The sequence below is a fragment of the Bison bison genome, unplaced genomic scaffold, assembly GCF_000754665.1.
Source record: "Bison bison bison isolate TAMUID 2011002044 unplaced genomic scaffold, Bison_UMD1.0 scf7180017864304, whole genome shotgun sequence".
NCBI classification, from domain to species: Eukaryota; Metazoa; Chordata; class Mammalia; order Artiodactyla; family Bovidae; genus Bison; species Bison bison.
In genome coordinates this window covers 14587707-14607641 of record NW_011494876.1, presented here as the reverse complement: position 1 = coordinate 14607641, position 19935 = coordinate 14587707, and the positions used below count along the sequence as shown (strand labels likewise).

At 42.8% G+C, this 19935-nt stretch overlaps 1 protein-coding gene across 2 annotated transcripts in view; it reads left to right on the top strand.

The window, feature by feature from the left end:
* RAD54L2 (RAD54-like 2 (S. cerevisiae)) overlaps positions 1 to 19935 on the top strand; it is an 87057-nt gene that overhangs the window by 35131 nt on the left and 31991 nt on the right. Inside the window, exon 2 of one of the 2 annotated variants that reach the window (XM_010851786.1) lies at positions 3123 to 3318. In XM_010851786.1, coding sequence (XP_010850088.1) covers positions 3177 to 3318 — 142 coding nt within the window. In that variant the 5' untranslated portion in view covers positions 3123 to 3176. Of the gene's footprint in view, positions 1 to 2784; positions 3319 to 19935 lie in introns of those variants that run through there. The other variant, XM_010851785.1, reaches the window with a different exon arrangement.

The window sequence follows — 19935 nt, the reverse complement described above, 5'->3', positions numbered from 1 at the left end:
GACAGGGATGGAGGAGCCTGGTGGGCTGCAGTTCATGGGGTCGCTGGGAGTCAGACACAACTGAGCAACTTCACTTTCACTTTTCACTTTCATGCACTGGAGAAGGAAATGGCAACCCACTCCAGTGTTCTTGCCTGGAGAATCCCAGGGACGGGGGAGCCTGGTGGGCTGCCATCTATGGGGTCGCACAGAGTTGGACACGACTGAAGCAACTTAGCAGCAGCAGCAGCAACAAGAAAGCCATTACTTTCCAGTTTCTTCTCTGATATGGGCATCTGATGGGCTGGGTTCTATTTTAAAAGTGTCTTCTTTTTTAAAACAGTTTTAAGAAGGGGGCTGGACCAATGTATTTCGTAGTCTTAACAACGTATGTGGTGGTTGAATGTTTAGTTGATGTTTGCTTCTGTCTGTCAGGAGCTTGGGGCTGAGATGGTTTTTTTTTTTTTGAGATGGTTTTAAAGATGTTTGTTAACTGGGTTTGCAGGAAGCTTTTCATTGTTATTGCTAACCTCTAAGTGATTGTCATTTTTCCATCACCACACAATTTCTTCTGTAAAATGCCAGAAATTCAGATTACCTAAAGGTACCTGCTGATTAAAAATTGTTCTCTAAAAGCCACTCCATAATCAGCCAGGCACACAGCAAAATAACTTACTCAAGCAGTGTAGAAGGAAATGGGGTTTATGCTGATTATGAACGTTGACTTCCAAACAGAGTAATTGCTAATGAATTATCATTATATTAATATTCAGAAATAAATTTCACTTCTAAACCTGCTGATATTTGATTGGTTTACTACTTCCTTTTTAAAACCTAATGAACTAAAGACATAGATTTCCCTCAGAGACTTGGAATTTGCCTTGTCAGTGAATGGTAGCTCAGCATTAGTTATATTAATGCGTATTTGTGGGTCACTTTTCTTCCCTGTACTTTAATGCCCTTTGTAAATGTTTTTGCAAGTGTGTTATTAATGCAAAAATTTGAATTCTATTACTAAACCATCCACAGCTGCTCTTTGCTTTTGTTGTCTTCAGAGGCTAAGTATGTGACCCGTTAGGATGCACACGCTCATTATTCCTGTGCTTTTTAACTGAGCAGTCTTAAATTCTGGTTTTCCAAAATTCTAAAGGATCAGTTTGCTTTGTTTTGTTTCTGTTTCTAGTCGGGAGAACATAGAAGTTCTGTTTCAAATTGTGTCTGAACTTTAAGAGATTCCAGGTCTAGAATAGTATTTGTGTTGAATAATTAAGATACTTGTGTTTCTTTTCTTTTTTTTTTTAATTTTGGGAAGTGGGAGGAATTTTAGGATGACCCGTTCTGGATGTGGTTGTCTACAGCTGTTTGTCTTATGAAAGATTATTTATCTTTGTTCCCCTCTTCCCTACATTTTGTAATAAAAAATTTGAAATATACCAAAAAATGGAAAGAACTGGTGAATCTTCACATTAATATTTTGTTGTATTTGCTGTATCACAAAACAGCTAGCTTTCTCTTTATCCTGTTTTTTTCTTTTCACTCAAGAAGAAAGGACTTTTGCTAATAGTAAAATGGAGAGAGAGGTGGACAAACACGCGCAATGCCGGACACATACTAAATATAATAGAGCAAGCAGATTGGCCCGAGAGCGTGAATGTGAATAGGAATGATTTGAGTAGGACATGCTTCTAGCTCTAGGATACAAAGAAACAGTTCCCAGCTAAATCCACTGGGGGCTTACTGTTGGGTCAGGAGGTGAGAAACCAAAGAAGGCAAACACTTTGCCAAGTAACTCATATGAAGCCTTCAGTGAAGGTCAGCCTGGTCAGCATGGCTGCTGGAGTTCAGAAGAGGAAACGTGATCCCAGAAGACTGGGGCAGTGGACAAAGGCTTCTTGGAAGAAATGGAGCTGGACCTGGGCCTCGAGCTAGGGCAGAGCCTGAGAGCTGCGCTGTGGGCGCGGGCGTTCTGAGGCTCCCTACCTACTCGGGAGGAGTGACAGTGTGATCAGTAGTCAGTTGCCTCTAAGCATTTTATTCAGGTGATGGGAGGATGGACCATCTTCCTTGTCGTGCTCCAAGATAGGGCCTACTCCTTATTCCCTGAGCACTCCCAGTTCCTCCAGGACCTCGCCTTTGCTGCTCACTCTGCCTGCGCACAGTCCCTCCAGATGTCTGTGTGGCTCTCTGTTCCTTCTGGCTTCTGCTCAGTGAGAACTTTCCTGTCCCCATTCCCCACCCTCAGCCCCGCCACACTATATAAGATAACAGCTTCTGGCACATACCACTTTCTGACGTACTTTTCTCTACTTTGTACTGTGTCCCCGAAGCCTGAGTGCCTGCGATTATATACGCATGTATATTATCTACAGAGATGTAAAGAGTTGGTGCTCAGTTCAGTTCAGTCGCTCAGTCGTGTCCGACTCTTTGCAACCCCATGAACCACAGCACGCCAGGCCTCCCTGTCCATCACCAACTCCCAGAGTTTACCCAAACTCATGTCCATTGAGTTGGTGATGCCATCCAACCATCTCATCCTCTGTTGTCCCCTTCTCCCCCTGCCCTCAATCTTTCCCAGCATCAGGGTCTTTTCAGATGAGTCAGCTCTTCGCATCAGATGGCCAAAGTATTGGAGTTTCAGCTTCAGCATCAATCCTTCCAGTGAACATTCAGGACTGATTTCCTTTAGGATGGACTGGTTGGATCTCCTTGCAGTCCAGGGGACTCTCAAGAGTCTTCTTCAACACCACAGTTCAAAAGCATCAATTCTTTGGCACTCAGCTTTCTTTATAGTCCAACTCTCACATCCATACATGACCACTGGAAAAACCATAGCCTTGACTTGGTGCTTAGGAAGCAGTTAATGCATGAAGGAATGAACCAATGGAGATTCTGAAGTGTATAGGGTGTTTGGACAAGAAAATACCTTAAAGGGACCAAACAAGCAGGTAAGAGAGGTTTGAGCTGGGCAGAGAGTCACCACAATATGTCTTAGGGCCAGTGTCCTTGTGGGAAAGGTTGAGATTTTAGGTATGCTTAGCTCCATACCTAACCAGGGTATTCATCCTTGACATTTTCTCTTTGAAAAATGTGTGTTCCTAAAGTGAAGCCTTTAGTGATTCTCTTGCTTCTTGTCCTCCTCCCAGGACCCCTGCAGTGGACCATGAGACGGTAATGTCCACTGAGGACCTCTGGGAGCCATGTCAGACGAATCCGCCTCAGGGAGCGATCCAGACCTGGACCCAGACGTGGAGCTGGAGGATGCGGAAGAGGAGGAGGAGGAGGAGGAGGAGGTGGCAGTGGAGGAGCATGGCAGGGATGATGGGGAAGACCTGCTGGATGGTGAGTGACTCTCGTGAGCAACAGAGGTTGCTTCCCTTTCCTCTATTAAAATTTTTGCTGAGACTGCTTGGTGTTTGTGGTTGGATTTCTCAGGTCATCCATCGTGAGAAGGCAAAGTCTAAAACACAGCGACAGTGAACCCATATGCTCTTCCCTGGGAAATGAATTGTTCCTCTGTGTAAGCTTCACTGTGGTGCTGAAGGGACCTTTAGCCCGCACCTCATCTTTGGCCATGTGCACACTTAGGTCCACACATTTGAGAGTGGAGCATACTTGTTCGAGTCGTGGAGCGAGTCAGTGGCAGAGTTCCTGTGGTGAGCCTTTGTGGTCTGGTGACCACAGACCCATCAGGGGATAACTGTGAGTGGCCTGTGAGTTTCCTCAGTTACATTCACAATTCTGCTTCTGTGAACATGAGGACATTATTTGGGGAGAGGTTCTTAGATGGGTTCACAACTCCAGAAAGCTTACCCCGTCTCCTGCAGTGTTGGTCTACCTCTCAGCCACTTCAGGCAACTATAAATTGCTCCAGTGGGGAGAGAACTGCCCCTGTGTAGCTGCTAGACCCCTGCTGGACTCCTGTTTGGTTTGCTTGGCTCACCCTTTCTTTATTCCCAACTTTTTTTTTTTTTTTTTTTTGGTTACCAAGCAGATATTTATTGTTTACATACCGGGTTTTATTTTCATGACCACAGGCTTTCGGTTTTTATCCCTCATTTGCCTGATATCCAACAGATCGTGAGGATTGCCGTTGTGCCATGGCCAGCAATAGACAAATATCCGAGACCCGCTGCTCCCACAGTCCACCACGATGCCATAGTCACGCTGGGGTTATTGGTGTCTGTAGCTTCAATGTCAGTAACTCATGCCAAGTACCTTTGAAACTTCTTGTCTTTGGAGAGCCGTCCATACTTATTTCGGATTATGACAACAGAAAAGTATAAAAGTGAGACAGCAGCAGTCAGAAGGCTGATGACGATAATTTGGCGTAAGTTGGTATTCAGAATTCGGGGACACCCCACTGGAGAGATGCTGAAATGCCAGGAAGCGGGAAAAAGACAGGAGATGCCAATCCTCCCCATGCTGATGGGTCAGAGGTCAGGCAAGGCTCTGGGAATCAGTCCTCACACACCATCACCGCAGTCCTCCTGGCGTTAGAGCCCTCCTATTCTGCTCGGCTATATCTGACTCAGAGGCCAGGGCTCCTGGGAGTGCCGGCAACACCGACACGACTTCCTCAGGGTGGCCGGGTGCAGGGGATATCTTCCCAGGAGCTCCGCTCCTTTCCAGTAGCAGGCCCGCCACTCCGCCACCCAAGTCACATCACCGGGAGCGCCTATTCCCAACTTGTTGAAGTGGCAGTAGACTTTTTCCTTTCATCATTAGTCTAGTGTTAGGTCATCTGACCAGCTTCTCAATTAATTCTAGCCTTTCATGGCACAGGATTTAGTCGTTTGTAAGCTTCCTGTTATCCTAGGAATAAAATTTGCCTTTTTATAACACACCAGTATTCAGTTTTATACCTGAAATTGCAGTAGATTGTCATTCCTTGGACCTGCTGGAGCCTGGTGAAGATGCACTCCTGTCATCCTCCAGATTCCAGGAGAATAAACATCTCTCCTTTTTCTTTGTTGATGTTAATGTCTTTAGTTCTCAATCATCCTAACAGCTGCCATACGGTTCAGGGACCAATTTTCTTTCATGTAAACTATCGAGAAGTCTCTGCCCCATTTCCAGTTTACTTCTGGCAGGCGAATTACCATTACTCCCTGCCCTCACCCGGACAGCATCGTTTGCTGTCCACTGCTAGCCTGTCCACTGGGGCCTCCCACCACTAGTTGTATAGTTCCTGTCCATGAAGTGGAATGAGGAGCAGTAACGGAGGATAGTGATGTGTGGGTATCCCATTAGACTGTTTTGCTTGCCTCTCATGGTTCTTAAGATGGTGTTAGAATCCCTAGGTATCTGCATCACTTTTTGCTTTTATATCATTTGGTTTCTCAAAATTATGTGTGCAGGCACCTCTAGAACTCTCATCAGGTTTAGACTGGGTTTTAGATGCTGCAGGTGACTATAATGGATATATACACACTGTTTTCCCCCTTGGCTTCTTGGATTCTTTTCTCCTGGTCAGATTCTTAATTATTCAAGAATTGTATGGTATAAATTTGAGAACTTTACTATTATTTATTTAAAAGTGGCAAGAATTTGTGATTTGTCTCAGAATAATGTACTTATTGTATTGGAGTTTTTAAAAAAGAAAATGTATTTATTGATGAGATAACTTTTTAAAATTTTGAAATGATTTCCTTTTATTGCTTATGAATTTCAGAGTGAGTAAGAAAAAGTTTCCATAGGTACTGTCTCCTTTGGCCCCGTTAGGGTATCTTACTTCTTGGAATTTGATTCAAGCGCTTTTTTTTTTTTTAATTTTTGTTTTGTATTGGGGTACAGCCGATTAACAATGTTGTGATAGTTTCAAGTGAACATGGAAGGGACCCAGCCATACATATACATGTATCCATTTTCCCCCAGACCCCTCTCCCATCCAGGCTGCCACATACAATTGAGCGGAGTTCCTCGCAAGCACAATTTTTATGTTTCACTATAGTGTTAGAACACTACAACCCTACCCTCCCACCCCCTACCCCTGCTCCCCTGAAATAAAAATGATACTTCTGCTACTTGTGGCATCTCTGCTGCTGTTTCAGTTCTTACAGCTTTCTGGTCCTCTCTTGAGGACCCGAACATCTTGAACACTGTGCAGATGTGCTGAAACATCCAAGACCTGCCTATTTTCTTCAGTCTTGCCTTTGCTGCCTTGGTTTGCTGGTTATCCTGCAGTTCTAATGGGCAGAGCAGCCAGCTATTCTAAAATTAGGAATAGCTATGAATAGTCTAGTCTTAGCTCGTGTAGTGTGATGTGGCCCTTTTGTTTTCTTAGAACAGTTTTTCTCAACCTGGGTTGATTTTACCTCCCAGGGGACAGGTTACAAAGTCTGAAGACATTTTTGGTTGTCATGACTTCTGGGAGTGGGGGAGGAATGCCACTGGCCTCTTGTGGGTAGAAATAAGCCATCCTGCTGACCATCCTGCACTGCATAGAGCAGCTCCCTGCCACACTGTTATCTGGCCCCAAATGCCAGTAGTGCTGCAGCTGAGATACCCTTTCAGAAAGGAAATTGTTACTACAGCCCTTTCTATTTGAAGTGTTTCACTTTGACAGTGCTTCCTTACAGTTGACACAAACATCTGAACTCTCCTACTAACCTTTTCAAAGAACTGCCTTCTGGCTTTGATGATCCTCTATATTATGTTTGTTTTCTTTGTAATTTCTACTTTAGAATATTCTCCTACATCTTTGTGGTTTATTTTGCATTACTTTCAAGCTTCTTAAGATTATGCTTAGCTCATTTAAGCATTTTTTTCCTAGTAGCACTTAAAACTAAATTTCTAAGGACTACTTTAGGAAGTTCCATCCCCTCAGAAGCATTTTGAAATGTTTTGTCTTGCTCGATTATTTTAGTAATCCTGTGTGTTAAGTAGGGTGTGTGCATTTTACAGATGAGAAAACTGAGGCTCAGAAAGGGAAGTGCCTTGCTCAGTGTAACTTAGTAAGAAAATGGCAAAGCTGGGCCTTTGGTTTCCAAGGTGGTACTCCTATTTCAAACCCATGCTGCTTCTGAGACCATAGATTCATCTAATTCCCTGCCTGTGATATGTTTGCGTTCTTTCTTAATGAGTGCTTTGAGGGAAGAAGTTGGTGATATTGTTGATCAGAGATGAGAGGACAATTAGGAGTAATGGCATGAATAAAGGGAAAGCATGGCATGTGGTAGGAATGATGAGCTATCTTACTTGGTGTAGAACTGAGCACTTTAAGAGGATGACCAGAGTGAGCCTGGAGTGATGACCTGTGGTCAGATCATGAAGGAATCTAGAATTTGTTTTAGAGGCAACATGGGACTGATGGAGGGTTTTACTGGGGGAGCATCCATTAGACCTTTTATTTTAGGAATGTTATTCTAGCAGTATACAACAGAGATGGCCTGCAGATCAAGAAAACCAATTAGGTCTATGATGGAGCTTTATGGGAAGGGTCAGTGAGGGTTTGAACTTTGAGTCAGTTGATCTGCACATGAGGAATACAAAGATTTGTTGCAGTGGGATTTATACGACTTGGTGACTTATTGGCTATGTGGGGCAGATTGAAGATGGACTAAGTAAAGCCTGGGAGGATAATGAAACCTTTGCAAAGATGGAAGGAACAGAATAGTGAGTGAATGGGGGAGTTAAGAGATATTTTTAGCTTTGCTACATTAAGTTGGAGCATTGTCTACCCCTTGATACTGACCTTCCAAAGCTGACTCGTGAGACATTAGTCTGAGAACTGGCTATGATAGAACATGGTGGCTTTGGCTATTGGGGAACAGTTTCATGATTTTGTCTTCAAAACAGTGGGGAAGAAGATAGTGCCTTTTGTTCATAACAGGTGAGGGGACCTGTGGCATGTTGTGAGACGTTTTGGCGTGTCATTCCTGTTTTTCTTTTGTATATTGTTTTGGAATGATGGGGAAAGTTAGAGGTCAGCTCTTTTGGGGTCTGTCATTATTAGAGGCAGAGGTTCAACACCTGCTCTGTCTGGAAATTGGCTTTCCTTGTGCAGTGGTTTTTTGGCTCAGCATTTTCTTCTAGCTGAGCGTGAGCTCTAATCTCTTGATCCAGGTAGGGTGCTTAGAAATATTTAGATGAAGAAAACTCCTAGAATTATCTGGCCTTTACAAAAAAAGTTTGTTTTCAATTACTACTTAATGTGTGTTGCATTTGATGTGAGAGTGTGGGATGGGTGATACATGATGTATTTTCATTTACCTGTGTTTTGCTGGTTGATTTGCTGGTTGATTTGTCTTTCTCAATGTCACTCCACCCTTTAGGCCTACAATAGATTCTTCCTTTTGTGTACTTGGCAACTGTAGGTAATAGAGTATCTAGACCAAGGAATAATTCCAAGGGTCTGTCTGTGCAAATGGTAAAAATCTTAATATCATTTCCCCAAGGTAGTTTCTTATCTCCTTGCAGCAGGGAGACAGGAGAGAAAAACAGCAGGAAACCTGGGCCTAAATGTACAGTAAAGGTTGGGGGGTGGGGGAGATTCTTAGAATTTAATATGTTCGTTTAATAAAAACTTCATGTATTTCTTATTAATATTCATCTGGATTCAATTCTTGGTTTCCCTCCAAAATTTCAGTTGTTCTCCAGGTGTATAACAATCGTAGTGAATAATGAGATTCCCCTCCCCCACCAGTCCATTTAGGTTACCCTTATTCTTATGGAGTATTTATTACAAGGAAAAACCAGATGCCCCATTTCTTTCCCTCTAGTATTTTTTTACTTCATTAGTTGTGCTGGTTTCTCTGCTATTTTCTCTCTCGGTTTTCTGGTAGGAGAACTGGGGCCTCCACCACCCTTTTCTTCTGAGAGCCCTCTGCTCATCCGAGCTGTTTGGCCCATGTTGTGAACAGCCTTGTTCAGCTAAGACAACAGTAGGGTTTTTTTTTTTTTTAATAGGAATTTCATTGTAAAACCCAAGCCCCAGTCAAAAACTACAGGCTTAAACCATTTACTGGCTATTCTAGGAATGATTGCTTACCAAGGAGTTTTATTTCCAAACTTGGTTCCTTAGGTTGTGGAAGGGATACTCGGAGTTTATGGAGCTTCACTATAAACGTGACAGACCTTGTTGGAGTGTCAGTTTTATTGGGAAGTTAGTGGAGAAGTGTCAGGGCTTGGGGGTTCAGTACTTTGGTATGGATTGAAAAAAAATTTTTCTATATAATGAAAGTTTGGGCATAGAAATCAGTATTCACATGAAGTTTTAAGATAAAATTAGATTTTCTTCAAATAAATTTGAGAGTGGAGTTTGAATGCTTTGGATGGTGCCCTAAGGGATAAGAACATTTTCTGTGGGAATTCAGGACTCCTCAGCAGAAAACTTGGAGAAGTCCTGGTTTATTTAAGTGAGTTAGGATCTGGACACAGACTGATTTGATGGGCATATCTCTTTAGAACACAGGCCTCCCCCCTGCCCCATTTCATTCTGTTCTTGTCTGTTTTCCATGGTGCATCAGGACACTAGTTTCCTTGCACAGCAGCTAGGGGTGTGACATGCTTAGTGCCTTCCAGAACCTGCTTCATAGCCACCTCATTGACAGAAAGCTAGCCCCCTAGATGCCAACTGTGACCCCCTTCACCTTGGACCCCTGAATAAGGAAAGCGGATCTCCTTCTCAACCCCTGCGTCTTGTAGTCTCCTGCAGGGAGTTTGACTTGTGCTGTTTCTCTTACCCGCTTCTATTTGTCCTCTTTGCTTGCAGTATAAAGAATCAGGGGTAAAGTGTCCTAGGCATAGGGCCAGGGCAAATGCCCTGGGGTGGGAACAGCTCTGCTTGTTTAGACTCAGGAAGATGGAAGCCTTGGTGGCTAGAGGACAGGGAGCAAAGGGCAGAGTGGTCTGGGGTGAGCTAGGTAGGGGCTTGAGCATGTAAGGCCAGTGGTGGTGGTTCGAGATATACCTGGAGCCCTGGGTCTATTTGCTTGAGTTCTGACAGCTGCTATTTCAGACTCACACTGTGAATCCCAAGTGTATCAGTAAGCACCAGCAGTCTGCAGGAGGAGTCTTGCAGCTGGAAGTGGAAGAAGTGTCAGGAACCTCCAGAGTTTTAAACTACGATCAGAGTGGGCGGCTTTTGTGTCATGAAGAATGTCACTTGGGAGGAATAGTCGCAGCAGTCTAATGGGAATCCTAGCCAATGTTTTCTCCCTCCTGTGGAAGCCCCCAGGGCCCTTCACAAGGAGCATAGGTTATAGAGGTTGTAGTTTTCACTGTTTATTATGGCCTTTCTGTCACTTTAGACATCCCTATTTTGAGCCTAGTTTTCTTTCTCTTCTAAGAATAGTTTTAAGTAAATGTTATGAACCCTGTGATTGCCTCATATCCTAGATCCTTCTTCAAAGAGTGTGTCTGGAGTTTGGATACTATTTCAAAATCTGTGATGCCCAACTGCTTGTTGAGTTTACTATTTAACAATAAATTTCTGATTATTAGTCATATGCACCTATTAATTAAATTTTGGAAATATAGAACATTATAAAGAATATAAAAATCACACAGAATTCTATCAGCCAGAGATAGCAAGAGAATTGATGTCTTATTTTTCAGTTATTTTTCTCTTCAGATGTATATTTCTACAAAGCTGGAATCCCATTGCATTCTTTTTTGCATGTGCTATTTAAAATTTTTCAAAACCAGGATTGTTTCAAAATTCCATGGTGTTTCATTTTTACTTTTCTAAGCTTTTATTTTAAAAAATAAAAGTAAAAAGATCAGTTGTTACCAGAGGTTTGAGGGAGAGGAGGGATGAATCTGTGGAGCACAGAGGATTTTTAGGGCAGTAAAACTGCTCTATATGGCCTTCCATGGTGGATGCATGTCATTATATATTTGTCCAACATCAAGAGTGAACCCTAGTGTAAACTCTGGACTCTGGGTGATACTGATGTGTCAGTGTAGGTTCATTCATAGTAACAGGTACCACTGTGTTGGGGAGGATTAATAATGAGGGAGGCTTATGTGTGGGGCCTTATTCTGTGAGATGGGAGCCATTGCAGGGTTTGAACAGAGGAAAGATCACTCTGGTTGATATGTACGGAACAGACCGTTAGGGAGATGAGGGCAAAATCAGGGAGACCAGTTAGGAAGATATATCAGAATTCAAGGCAGGAAGGATGATGGCTTGGTGCAGTTGGTAGAAGTAGTTGCATTCTCGGTATGTTTTTGAAGATAGAGCCAAGAGAATTGGTTAATGAAATAGATACAGATTGTGTCAGAGTAACAGGGAAGAAAAGGATGGATTCTGAGTTTTTATTGAACAACTTTAAGATGCCATTTTCTAAGGTTAGGAAGATCAGGGGCGAGGCACAGATTGGAGACAGACAGGAGTTTGGTTTTGGAGAAACAAGTTTGACATGTCTTATGCCTCCAAGTTGAAATGTCCACAGGGCAGTTAGACTACTGAGTTGAAATTCAGAGGAGAACTCTACGTTAAAAAAAAAAATGGGACATGTCTGTATATGCTGCTGCTGCTGCTAAGTCGCTTCAGTCGTGTCCGACTCTGTGCGACCCCATAGACCGCAGCCTACCAGGCCCCGCCGTCCCTGGGATTCTCCAGGCAAGAACACTGGAGTGGGTTGCCATTTCCTCCTCCAATGCATGGTGCCTAAATCACAGGACAGGATAAGATTATTCCAGGAACAGGAGAAATGGTCTGAACGACTAAGCAGTTGACAGCAGAAGTGAGGAGGGAATGAGGATGATTAAGGAGAGAAGACTGAAGAGAAATGGCCACTGAGGTAGTAGAACACCCAAGAGAAGATTTTACGGGATCCAGATAGGAAAAAAAGTCATTTCAAGGAGGAAGTGATCAGTTGTGTTAGATAAGCCAACCAACAGTCCTAGTAGTATGAGGACTAAGAATTGACATTGGATTTAGCAGTGTGGGGGTCCTTGTGCCCAAAATGATCAATTTCAGTGCAGTGATAGGGGCTCCAATCAGAATAGGGGGAGAACAGGTTTTATCTTTTGAACTTTCTTTTTGCCAGTGGGACTGATCAGGGTGGGAGGGAGAAACTGATGGTGCAGGAGAGATAGGTGGCAGTCCATACTGGCTAAAGCTGTTGCTGTGGCCTGGGAAAGCCTTTGCCCCAGCACTCCAGTGTGTGATAGAGAGGAGCAGTCTTCAGCTACACTTCTGTGATCCTGGGAAAGTCCTTGCTGAGCCTTTGAGTTCTCTTCCACAAAATGAAAAGTTTGCAACCTGAATTCTAGATATGTTGTTCTCTTGTTCTGGACGAAGACCAGGAAGGGAAGGCATGTTTTTAGGAACAAAGAGGAATCACTGAAACAGAGAAAAGGGCTGTGAATCAGACCTTGGAAGCAATTAGACCATGCAACTGAATGCACCAAGACAGACAAGACAGTGTTAATAGAATATTCTATTGCATTTCAGCGTTTTGTTCTCAACATAGATGACGAGCAGCATTCCTTAAATTACGGATTCAAGCCAGATCTTTTTTTTTTTTGGCTGTGGTACACGGCCTGTGGGATTTTAGTTCCCAGATCCAGGAATCAAACCTTCACCCTCTGCAGTGGAACCACCAAGTCCCAACCACTGGACCTCCAGGGAAGTCCCTCAAGCCAGATCTTTGTATTCTGTATTTCTGTCTTCCTTTTCTTCCCCAGAAACGTGTCACTTTCTTTGGAGAAAACTTGAATATCTGTTGTTGGACTGATTTTTCAGCATAGCTTATGTCAGTATTTAGATGACCTCCGTGTTAGAAATGGAGCAGTGCTGATTTTGGTACTTGTTCCTATCCTTCCTTTCTGTGTGCTAGGCTTAGGGACACCAAGGGGCAGAGAGTTTGAGTGTGCTGGGGGCGGGTCTGTTTCGTAAACCTACATCAGGAAAACATGTCAGACCTTGACCCTGTTGTTCAGAGTGATTTTGTAGGGCCTTTAACATTCCTTCCCGCAATCCAAGGGGTTGGGGGGGATTGGTATCTGATTGTGGTTTTAATTTGCATTTTCCTCCATCCTAAAGGAGACCAGTCCTGGGTGTTCATTGGAAGGACTGATGCTGAGGCAGAAACACCAATACTTTAGCCACCTCATGTGAAGAGTTGACTCATTGGAAAAGACCCTGATGCTGGGAGGGATTGGGGGCAGGAGGAGGAGGAGGATGAGATGGCTGGATGGCGTCACCAACTTGATGCACATGAGTTTGGGTGAACTCCAGGAGTTGGTGATGGACAGGGAAGCCTGGCGTGCTGCGGTTCATGGGGTCACAAAGAGTCGGACACGACTGAGCGACTGAACTGAACTGAATTACTTCAGGTGTTGAGCTCTTTTCCACATGCTCACGATCATTTTCACTTTTGTAAAGTGCCCGAACCCATGTTTTCTACCATTTTTCTTTCTTTCATAAATTTCTTAGTTGGTTTATAGGAATTTTTTATTTCTGGATGTCTTTTTGATAATATATATGTGACACACCTTTCCCATTTATATTGCTTGATTTTTCAGTCTCTTAGTTGTGTATTTTTTACAGTCATAATCTTTTTTTAATTTTTGATCTATAGATGCTTTAATTTTAATGAAGTCAAATTTATCATTTTTTCCTCTTTTTGTTTTGTGCCTTGTATAAGAAATAGTTGTCTACCCCAAGGTCATGAAGATATTCTCCTGTTGTCTTCTAGATGTTTCATGTTTTACCGTCACATTTAGGTCTCGGATACATCTGGAATTGATTTCTGTGTGGTGTGAGTTAGGGTCAAGCTTCATTCCCCCCATCCCCCACCAATATGGTTAATTGAGCTACTCTGCATTAGAGTTTTGTTTTATTCTTTGTTGTAAATCAAGGCACAGTACATATGTGACTCTTTCTGAACTCTGTTTTCTTCCTTTATAACTTTAAGGGGAATGGGAGTACAGGAGAAATTGTGCAGGGTGGTGGCTAAGAGCAAGGACTCTGGAGCCAGATCAGCCACCTGAGTTCAAACTAATAGCTTTGTGAAGGACGTTTTTTTCATCTGTACAATGGGAATACTTGTAGTGTCTTGTATTTACCGTTTTGAGGACTGAATGAGTAATATTGGTAACATGAATAAATCTAGCCAAAAGATAACAAGCATTGCAGATAGGCTGGGCTCCAGTGCTTCTGGGAGCAGAGCTAGTGACCAGCGCCGTTTTAGATGGACTTGGGCATGACGGGGCATGGGGTGGGGTGCATATTTAGCAGACTCACCACAGACCTGTGCTGGGACTACAGTTATTCCCCACTACCGTGCCTGCCCCGACTTCAGAGTTACCCAGCAACCTTCTGGAAGAGAAGGTTTTTCAGCATTTTTTGAATCATCTCGTGAAGTCTTCAGAGAATCTTTGGTCCAGTTTAGAATACAGAAACAGAATGTGCCAGGCTTAAATGAAGTTCCCTGAGCAGCTTACCAAGAGAGACAGCAGCGGCTATTAACTTTCTCTCTGCAGCTATGTTGACAGACACTACAGCTTAGCAGTTGGGCACATGCTGAAATAAAAAGGAAGAAACCTAGAGAAGGCGTTCTGGAGGCTGACCTTTAAGTGGGGACCCAAAAGAGGCTATGGGTTAGAAAGAAGTAAGTTATTAGAGTCTAACACAAAACTGTTAGATGAAGAGGTAGGGAAAGAGGGACACAGCCTCAGCCAAGGCCTGAGACCTCGAGAGCTGAGGCTAGAGAGTAGGCAGTGGAGGGTGTGTGGGTACAGGCGTTGGAGGGAAGTACCCGGTGGTCGGAAGGAAGGCTGGATGCTAGCAATCAGGGAAGGCCTTAAGTGTTTTAGACTATATCCTATGGGTAGAAGGGGCAGCTTTAAGGTATTTTAGGAGATCCTGGGTGGGTGGAGACTGTGACATGGTCAGATTCAGAAAGCTCTTTTTGTGGTGTGGATCGAAGAGGGAGTAATCAGAGGCAGGGAGACCCTTTGGAGTCTGGTGTCAGAATCCAGACCAAGGAGTACAACGGTATGGAGGGAAGCCAAGTGGGATATAAAGATAGGTAACTTCTTTAGGCACAGAATTTGTGTTTGAAGATGAGGGGAGGAGAGGTTTTATCGTCGTCAGTGATCATATATGGTAGAGATGTATGGAGTGTTTCCCCTGTGGAGTGAAAGATCCTGGGAGAGCCACTGGCGAGTGCTCCTCCAGCTTAGAGAGGTTGTACTTATGTTCCAGCTGGTCTTTTAGTCAGGAAGCAAAGCGTCAGCGTGCTCCCAGGTAGATGCATATTGTCTTTTATTTTCTGTGACCCTAAGGAAAGTTTTTTTTTTTTTTTTTTTAAGATTTATCTTATTTCTAATGTGGTCAGAAAGTGCTTTACCTGTCTGAGTTTACTGTCCGGCCTTTTGCATTCATAGAGTTAACATTTAAGGTTTAAGCTAATGAGACAGTCCAGGAGCTCAGTGACATGCAGTAGTTTATTCTTTTGCCAAGGCATGCGTTTCAATGCTGCTCTCTGGGGCATGGGAACTGATAGGTGAGCCCTGCCCTCCACAGCATCCACTCTTCAACCTACCTTGTATTCTGCTCTCAAATCAGAAATTCTTATCATTATTAAGAGCCTGATGGAAATCGTTTCACTGTTTCAATTATATGTGAATGCATTTTGTGGAGGAAATCTGTGCTGGAGCAGTATTCTCTAATTTTGGGAGTTTGTAAAGGTACTTTACTTCTCTCTTGCCTGCTGTGCTTTGCCAGCATGATGTCTGATGCTCTGCTTGTGGAAGACTGGCCCTTTCTCAACTACTGAATCCTTCTGGGAAGTGTGTGTGTGTGTGTGTGTGTGTGTGTGTGTGTTGTGGTCATGCCTCAGTACTTCAAAGCATTCATCAGTAGAATGAAAAGATAAACTGAGTTATGTGGATTTCGCCCCCGCCTTTCCACTGTACTCTCATCAAGGAAAGCTTTTGTTTGTTCATAGGACCAGTTTTACTGTCTTCTACTCTCTTAACAGATACAACAGTAACAAATTTCGGAAGATGATCACCTTAGTGTGTGTACCTAAGTCCTCTCTCAAATAAAAGTAGCAGAATTTGAGCTGTTGGTGTTACTCTTTGCCCATTCCTTCTTAAAAGGAACAGCAGATATGCCCTATTTTCCTCTTGTTCGTTGTGGGTACTCTTTCAGGGGGCCCTAGTGGAGTTTGCACATATAGGAAGATTTGTGTGTTGTTTTGTGCTTCTGTCACCATTCAAAATGGATTTCCCAGAGGAAAATGCGGGGCTTTACCTGCCTGAACTCCAGAGGGAAGGACTACAGTCCCCCAGAGTTGCAGGCAGGCTTGTTTTCTTTATTCTCCCTAAATCCTCACTTTGTAGGGGCAGAGGTCTTGTTAACTCTCAGCCCTCAGGTTCACTGGAGATGCCAGGAGATTGTCGGCTAGCCTCCCTGAGAGAGACTGCGAGTTGGAGCTGTCCAGAAGAGCAGGGAGCCTGGCATGGATTGACATGGCTCTTGAACCAACTCCAGCTCTGACACCTATCAAGCAGTTGCAGCATGCGGATCCACTTTACTCCCCCATAGTGCTGAATGCAGGTGGAGAAAGCACTGGCCGTTTAGTGATTCTTAAGTTTCCAGGGGTAATTTGCTTGAGTCTTTAATTCTCTTTTTATTTTTCCTATGTTTGGATTGCTCATACTTTGGGAAACAAGCAAAAAAAAAATTTATTGCCTCTGTTTTCCCATTCATATCCCCAGCTAATTTTTTTTTTTTTTTCAGACAGGGATGTAGTTGATTTACAATATTATGTTAGTTTCAGGTATATAACATAGTGACTCAAAAATTTTATAGATTATACTCCATTTATAGTTATAAAATATTGCCTGTATTCCCTGTACTGTACCATATATCTTTGTAGCTTATTTATTTTATACATAGTGACTGCTACTGCTGCTGCTGCTAAGTCACTTCAGTTGTGTCCAACTCTGTGCGACCCCATAGACGGCAGCCCACCAGGCTCCCCTGTCCCTGGGATTCTCCATAGTGACTGGTACCTCCTAATTCCCTACCCCTATCTTGCCCCCACCTCCTCCTCTCTCCCTACTAGTAACCACTGGTTTGTTTCCTGTATCTGTGAGTTTGTTTCTTTTTTGTTAAATTACTAGTTTGTTTTATTTTTTAGATTCCACATATTAGTGATAACATACAGTATGAGTGTTTCTCTGTCTGTCTTATTTCACTAAGCATGATACCCTCCAGGTCCATGCATGTTGTTGCAAATGGCAAAATTTCATTCTCTTTTTAATGCCTATCTCATTTCTTTTTTTAATTGTTACTAGAGAGTTGAGAGGCTCTTGGAGAACTCTAGAGGAAAGAGTGACTAGCCTGTTGTCTCTTGAGGCCTTTGGCAGAGTCTGGAAGGAACGGCTGTCTCCTCAGGAAGCTGGCTGCAGGCTACCGCTTGCCAGTCCACCTGCTGCCTCGGGTGGTGTGTGGCTCCTCAGGAATGGCAGCCATTTCCAGACAGGAGTTGGCTCTCTCTCCACCTTCTGTTCCTCGGGCAGCAGCAGGGTTTCTCTTCTTAATGTGTGATGGTGGCTGGGTGTGGGGTTGCTCTTGGAATTCTGGGGGATGGAAGGAATGGGGGAAGTCAAGCTGAGTACGTGATTCAGCATTCATGTTTGGCATAAGGCCATAGAATGTTAGTCGATGTTTTCTTGGAATATGGAATAATGAAGTTGAGTGCTTGCAGAAAGCGGGGGAATAGTTCAAGAGTCAGCTCAGATTTCTGAAGTAATGATGCCAGTTTTGACTGTGGTAATGATGCTTTTCATGTTTAAGTGTTAGTGTAAGTATTCTGGATATACTGATATTTATGTTGTCAATAGCATCTGGTCTGTGACTTATCTCAACATTGCTCACAGTGCTCTTTGTTGTTAGAAAAAAATTCTGTATTTTATTGTAGTCTGTTTAAGCAGTCTTTCATATTGTTTGATAGTCTTTTATTTCATGAGTGTAAAAGTGAGAAGACATAGGAGAGGCAAATTTTAAAGATCAGAATGTGGTTTCCATCAGCATCCTTGGGTTTAATTTAGATTTTTAAAATTCTGATTTTGTGAAATTATTCTAGACATTACCTTGTCTGTAAGATTTTAGTAAAGCCAAGTATTCACTTTATGTTTTCTCATTAACTCTCTATATCTTATTCAGAAACTCAACTAGCATTCCAAATGGTTTTCGCTTTACTGTTCTCTCTGCCTTTGCTCAGAAGTACCTGCTTTGTGACTGATTTGCTGAGAATTTGGTAATTCTTTCCTGTGGTTGCAGAGATGGCCCAAAATTTTCCTCATCATGCTGAGTAGGGTCAAAATCAAATCTGTCAGGAGCACAGGGCTAGAATTTCAGATGGGTTGAAAAGAGGTGTCGTTGTGCTTACAAATAACTGTTGCTTTAGTGATTTGACTTTGTGCTAAAAGCAGTGCTTCTCTACAGGGAGTGATTTAGCCTTCTAGGAGACAGTTGGCAATGTTTTGTGGTTGTCACAACTGGGAAGGTGCCACTAGAATCTAGTGGATGGAGGTGGTAGGAATATTGCTGAACATTCCTAACAATGCACAAGAGAGCCTCCAACAACAAAGGATTATCTGTCCCCAGATGTCCACAGTGCTGAGACTGAGAACTGCTGTGCAGTCCTGGTATCTTTTGCAATGAGGAGCAGTTGTCCTCTTCCCCTGTGAGAGCCCAGTGGAAAGGCTGGCCGTTTCTTTTCTTCATGCCTTAGGTTGTCTCTCATGAGTGAGTGAGAGTGATATCGGTCCCTTTGATCTCAGACATCACTTTAAAAGATGTTTAATTTAGAATCCTCTAGTTCCTTTTAGCATCAATGCTATGAAGATTTATTTCTTCCCAAGGAGCAACTAGGATGAGAAATTTTCCCCCCTTAAACTGGCTTCCATGATTATTTTAAAAGTGAATCACATACTGGTTTGTGTAAGTTTTTAACTTTTTAACATTTATTGGCAAATACATTGGCTTTTCTTGACATTTATTGAGTCAGGGAAAGCTCAGTCTATAGAGAACTTCAATATGTGCTTGTAAATGATGATGTATTGAAGATATGGGACATAAACATACTGAATAGGAACTAATGTACTTCAGTGGATTTTTTTATTCATGTGTATTTTTCTCTAGTAGGTTTTTTTTTTTTTTTTTTTTTTAGTAAAAACAGGCTCATTTTTAAAAATTCAGCATACATTTATTGAGCGTCTGTTGGGCAGCTGGCATTTTTTTAGGCTTGAAGGATACGTTAGAGAATGAGATGGACAGAATCCCAGCCTTCAAGGAGCAACAGTCTAAAAGGAGAGACAGGTTAAGGTTGAATGGTTACTAACTTCAGATCTGGGTAAGAACCTTGTAAACAATAAGAAAAGGGAGTAAGCCCCAGGGGTGGGCAGGAAGGGTCTGCTTTAGCCAGTGTGGTGGTTGTGGCGATGGTGGCTCTCTGATGAAATAGCATTTATGCTTCAAAGAATCAACTTTTGCTTTTGCTCTTAAAGTATGTTTTCCGCTGTTCTTTGTAATTTTCTTCCTGCTACTTTCTTTCTGAATACAGGTATAGTCTTGTTTCATCTGTTTCCCCCGATCTTGGGTTATTTGGAAGTATTAGTTCCTCAATGATCAATGCAAAGAAATAGAGGAAAGTAATAAAATAGGAAAGACTCTTCAAGAAAATTAGAGATACCAAAGGAACATTTCATGCAAAGATGGGCACAATAAAGGACAGAAATTGTATGGACCTACAGAAGCAGAAGATACTAAGAAGAGGTGGCAAGAATACACAGAAGAACTATACAAAAAAGATCTTCATGACCCAGATAATCACAATGGTGTGATCACTCACCTAGAGCCAGACATCCTGGAATGTGAAGTCAAGTGGGCCTTAGGAAGCATCACTACGAACAAAGCTAGTGGAGGTGATGGAATTCCAGCTGAGCTGTTTCAAGGCCTAAAAGATGATGCTGTGAAAGTGAAAT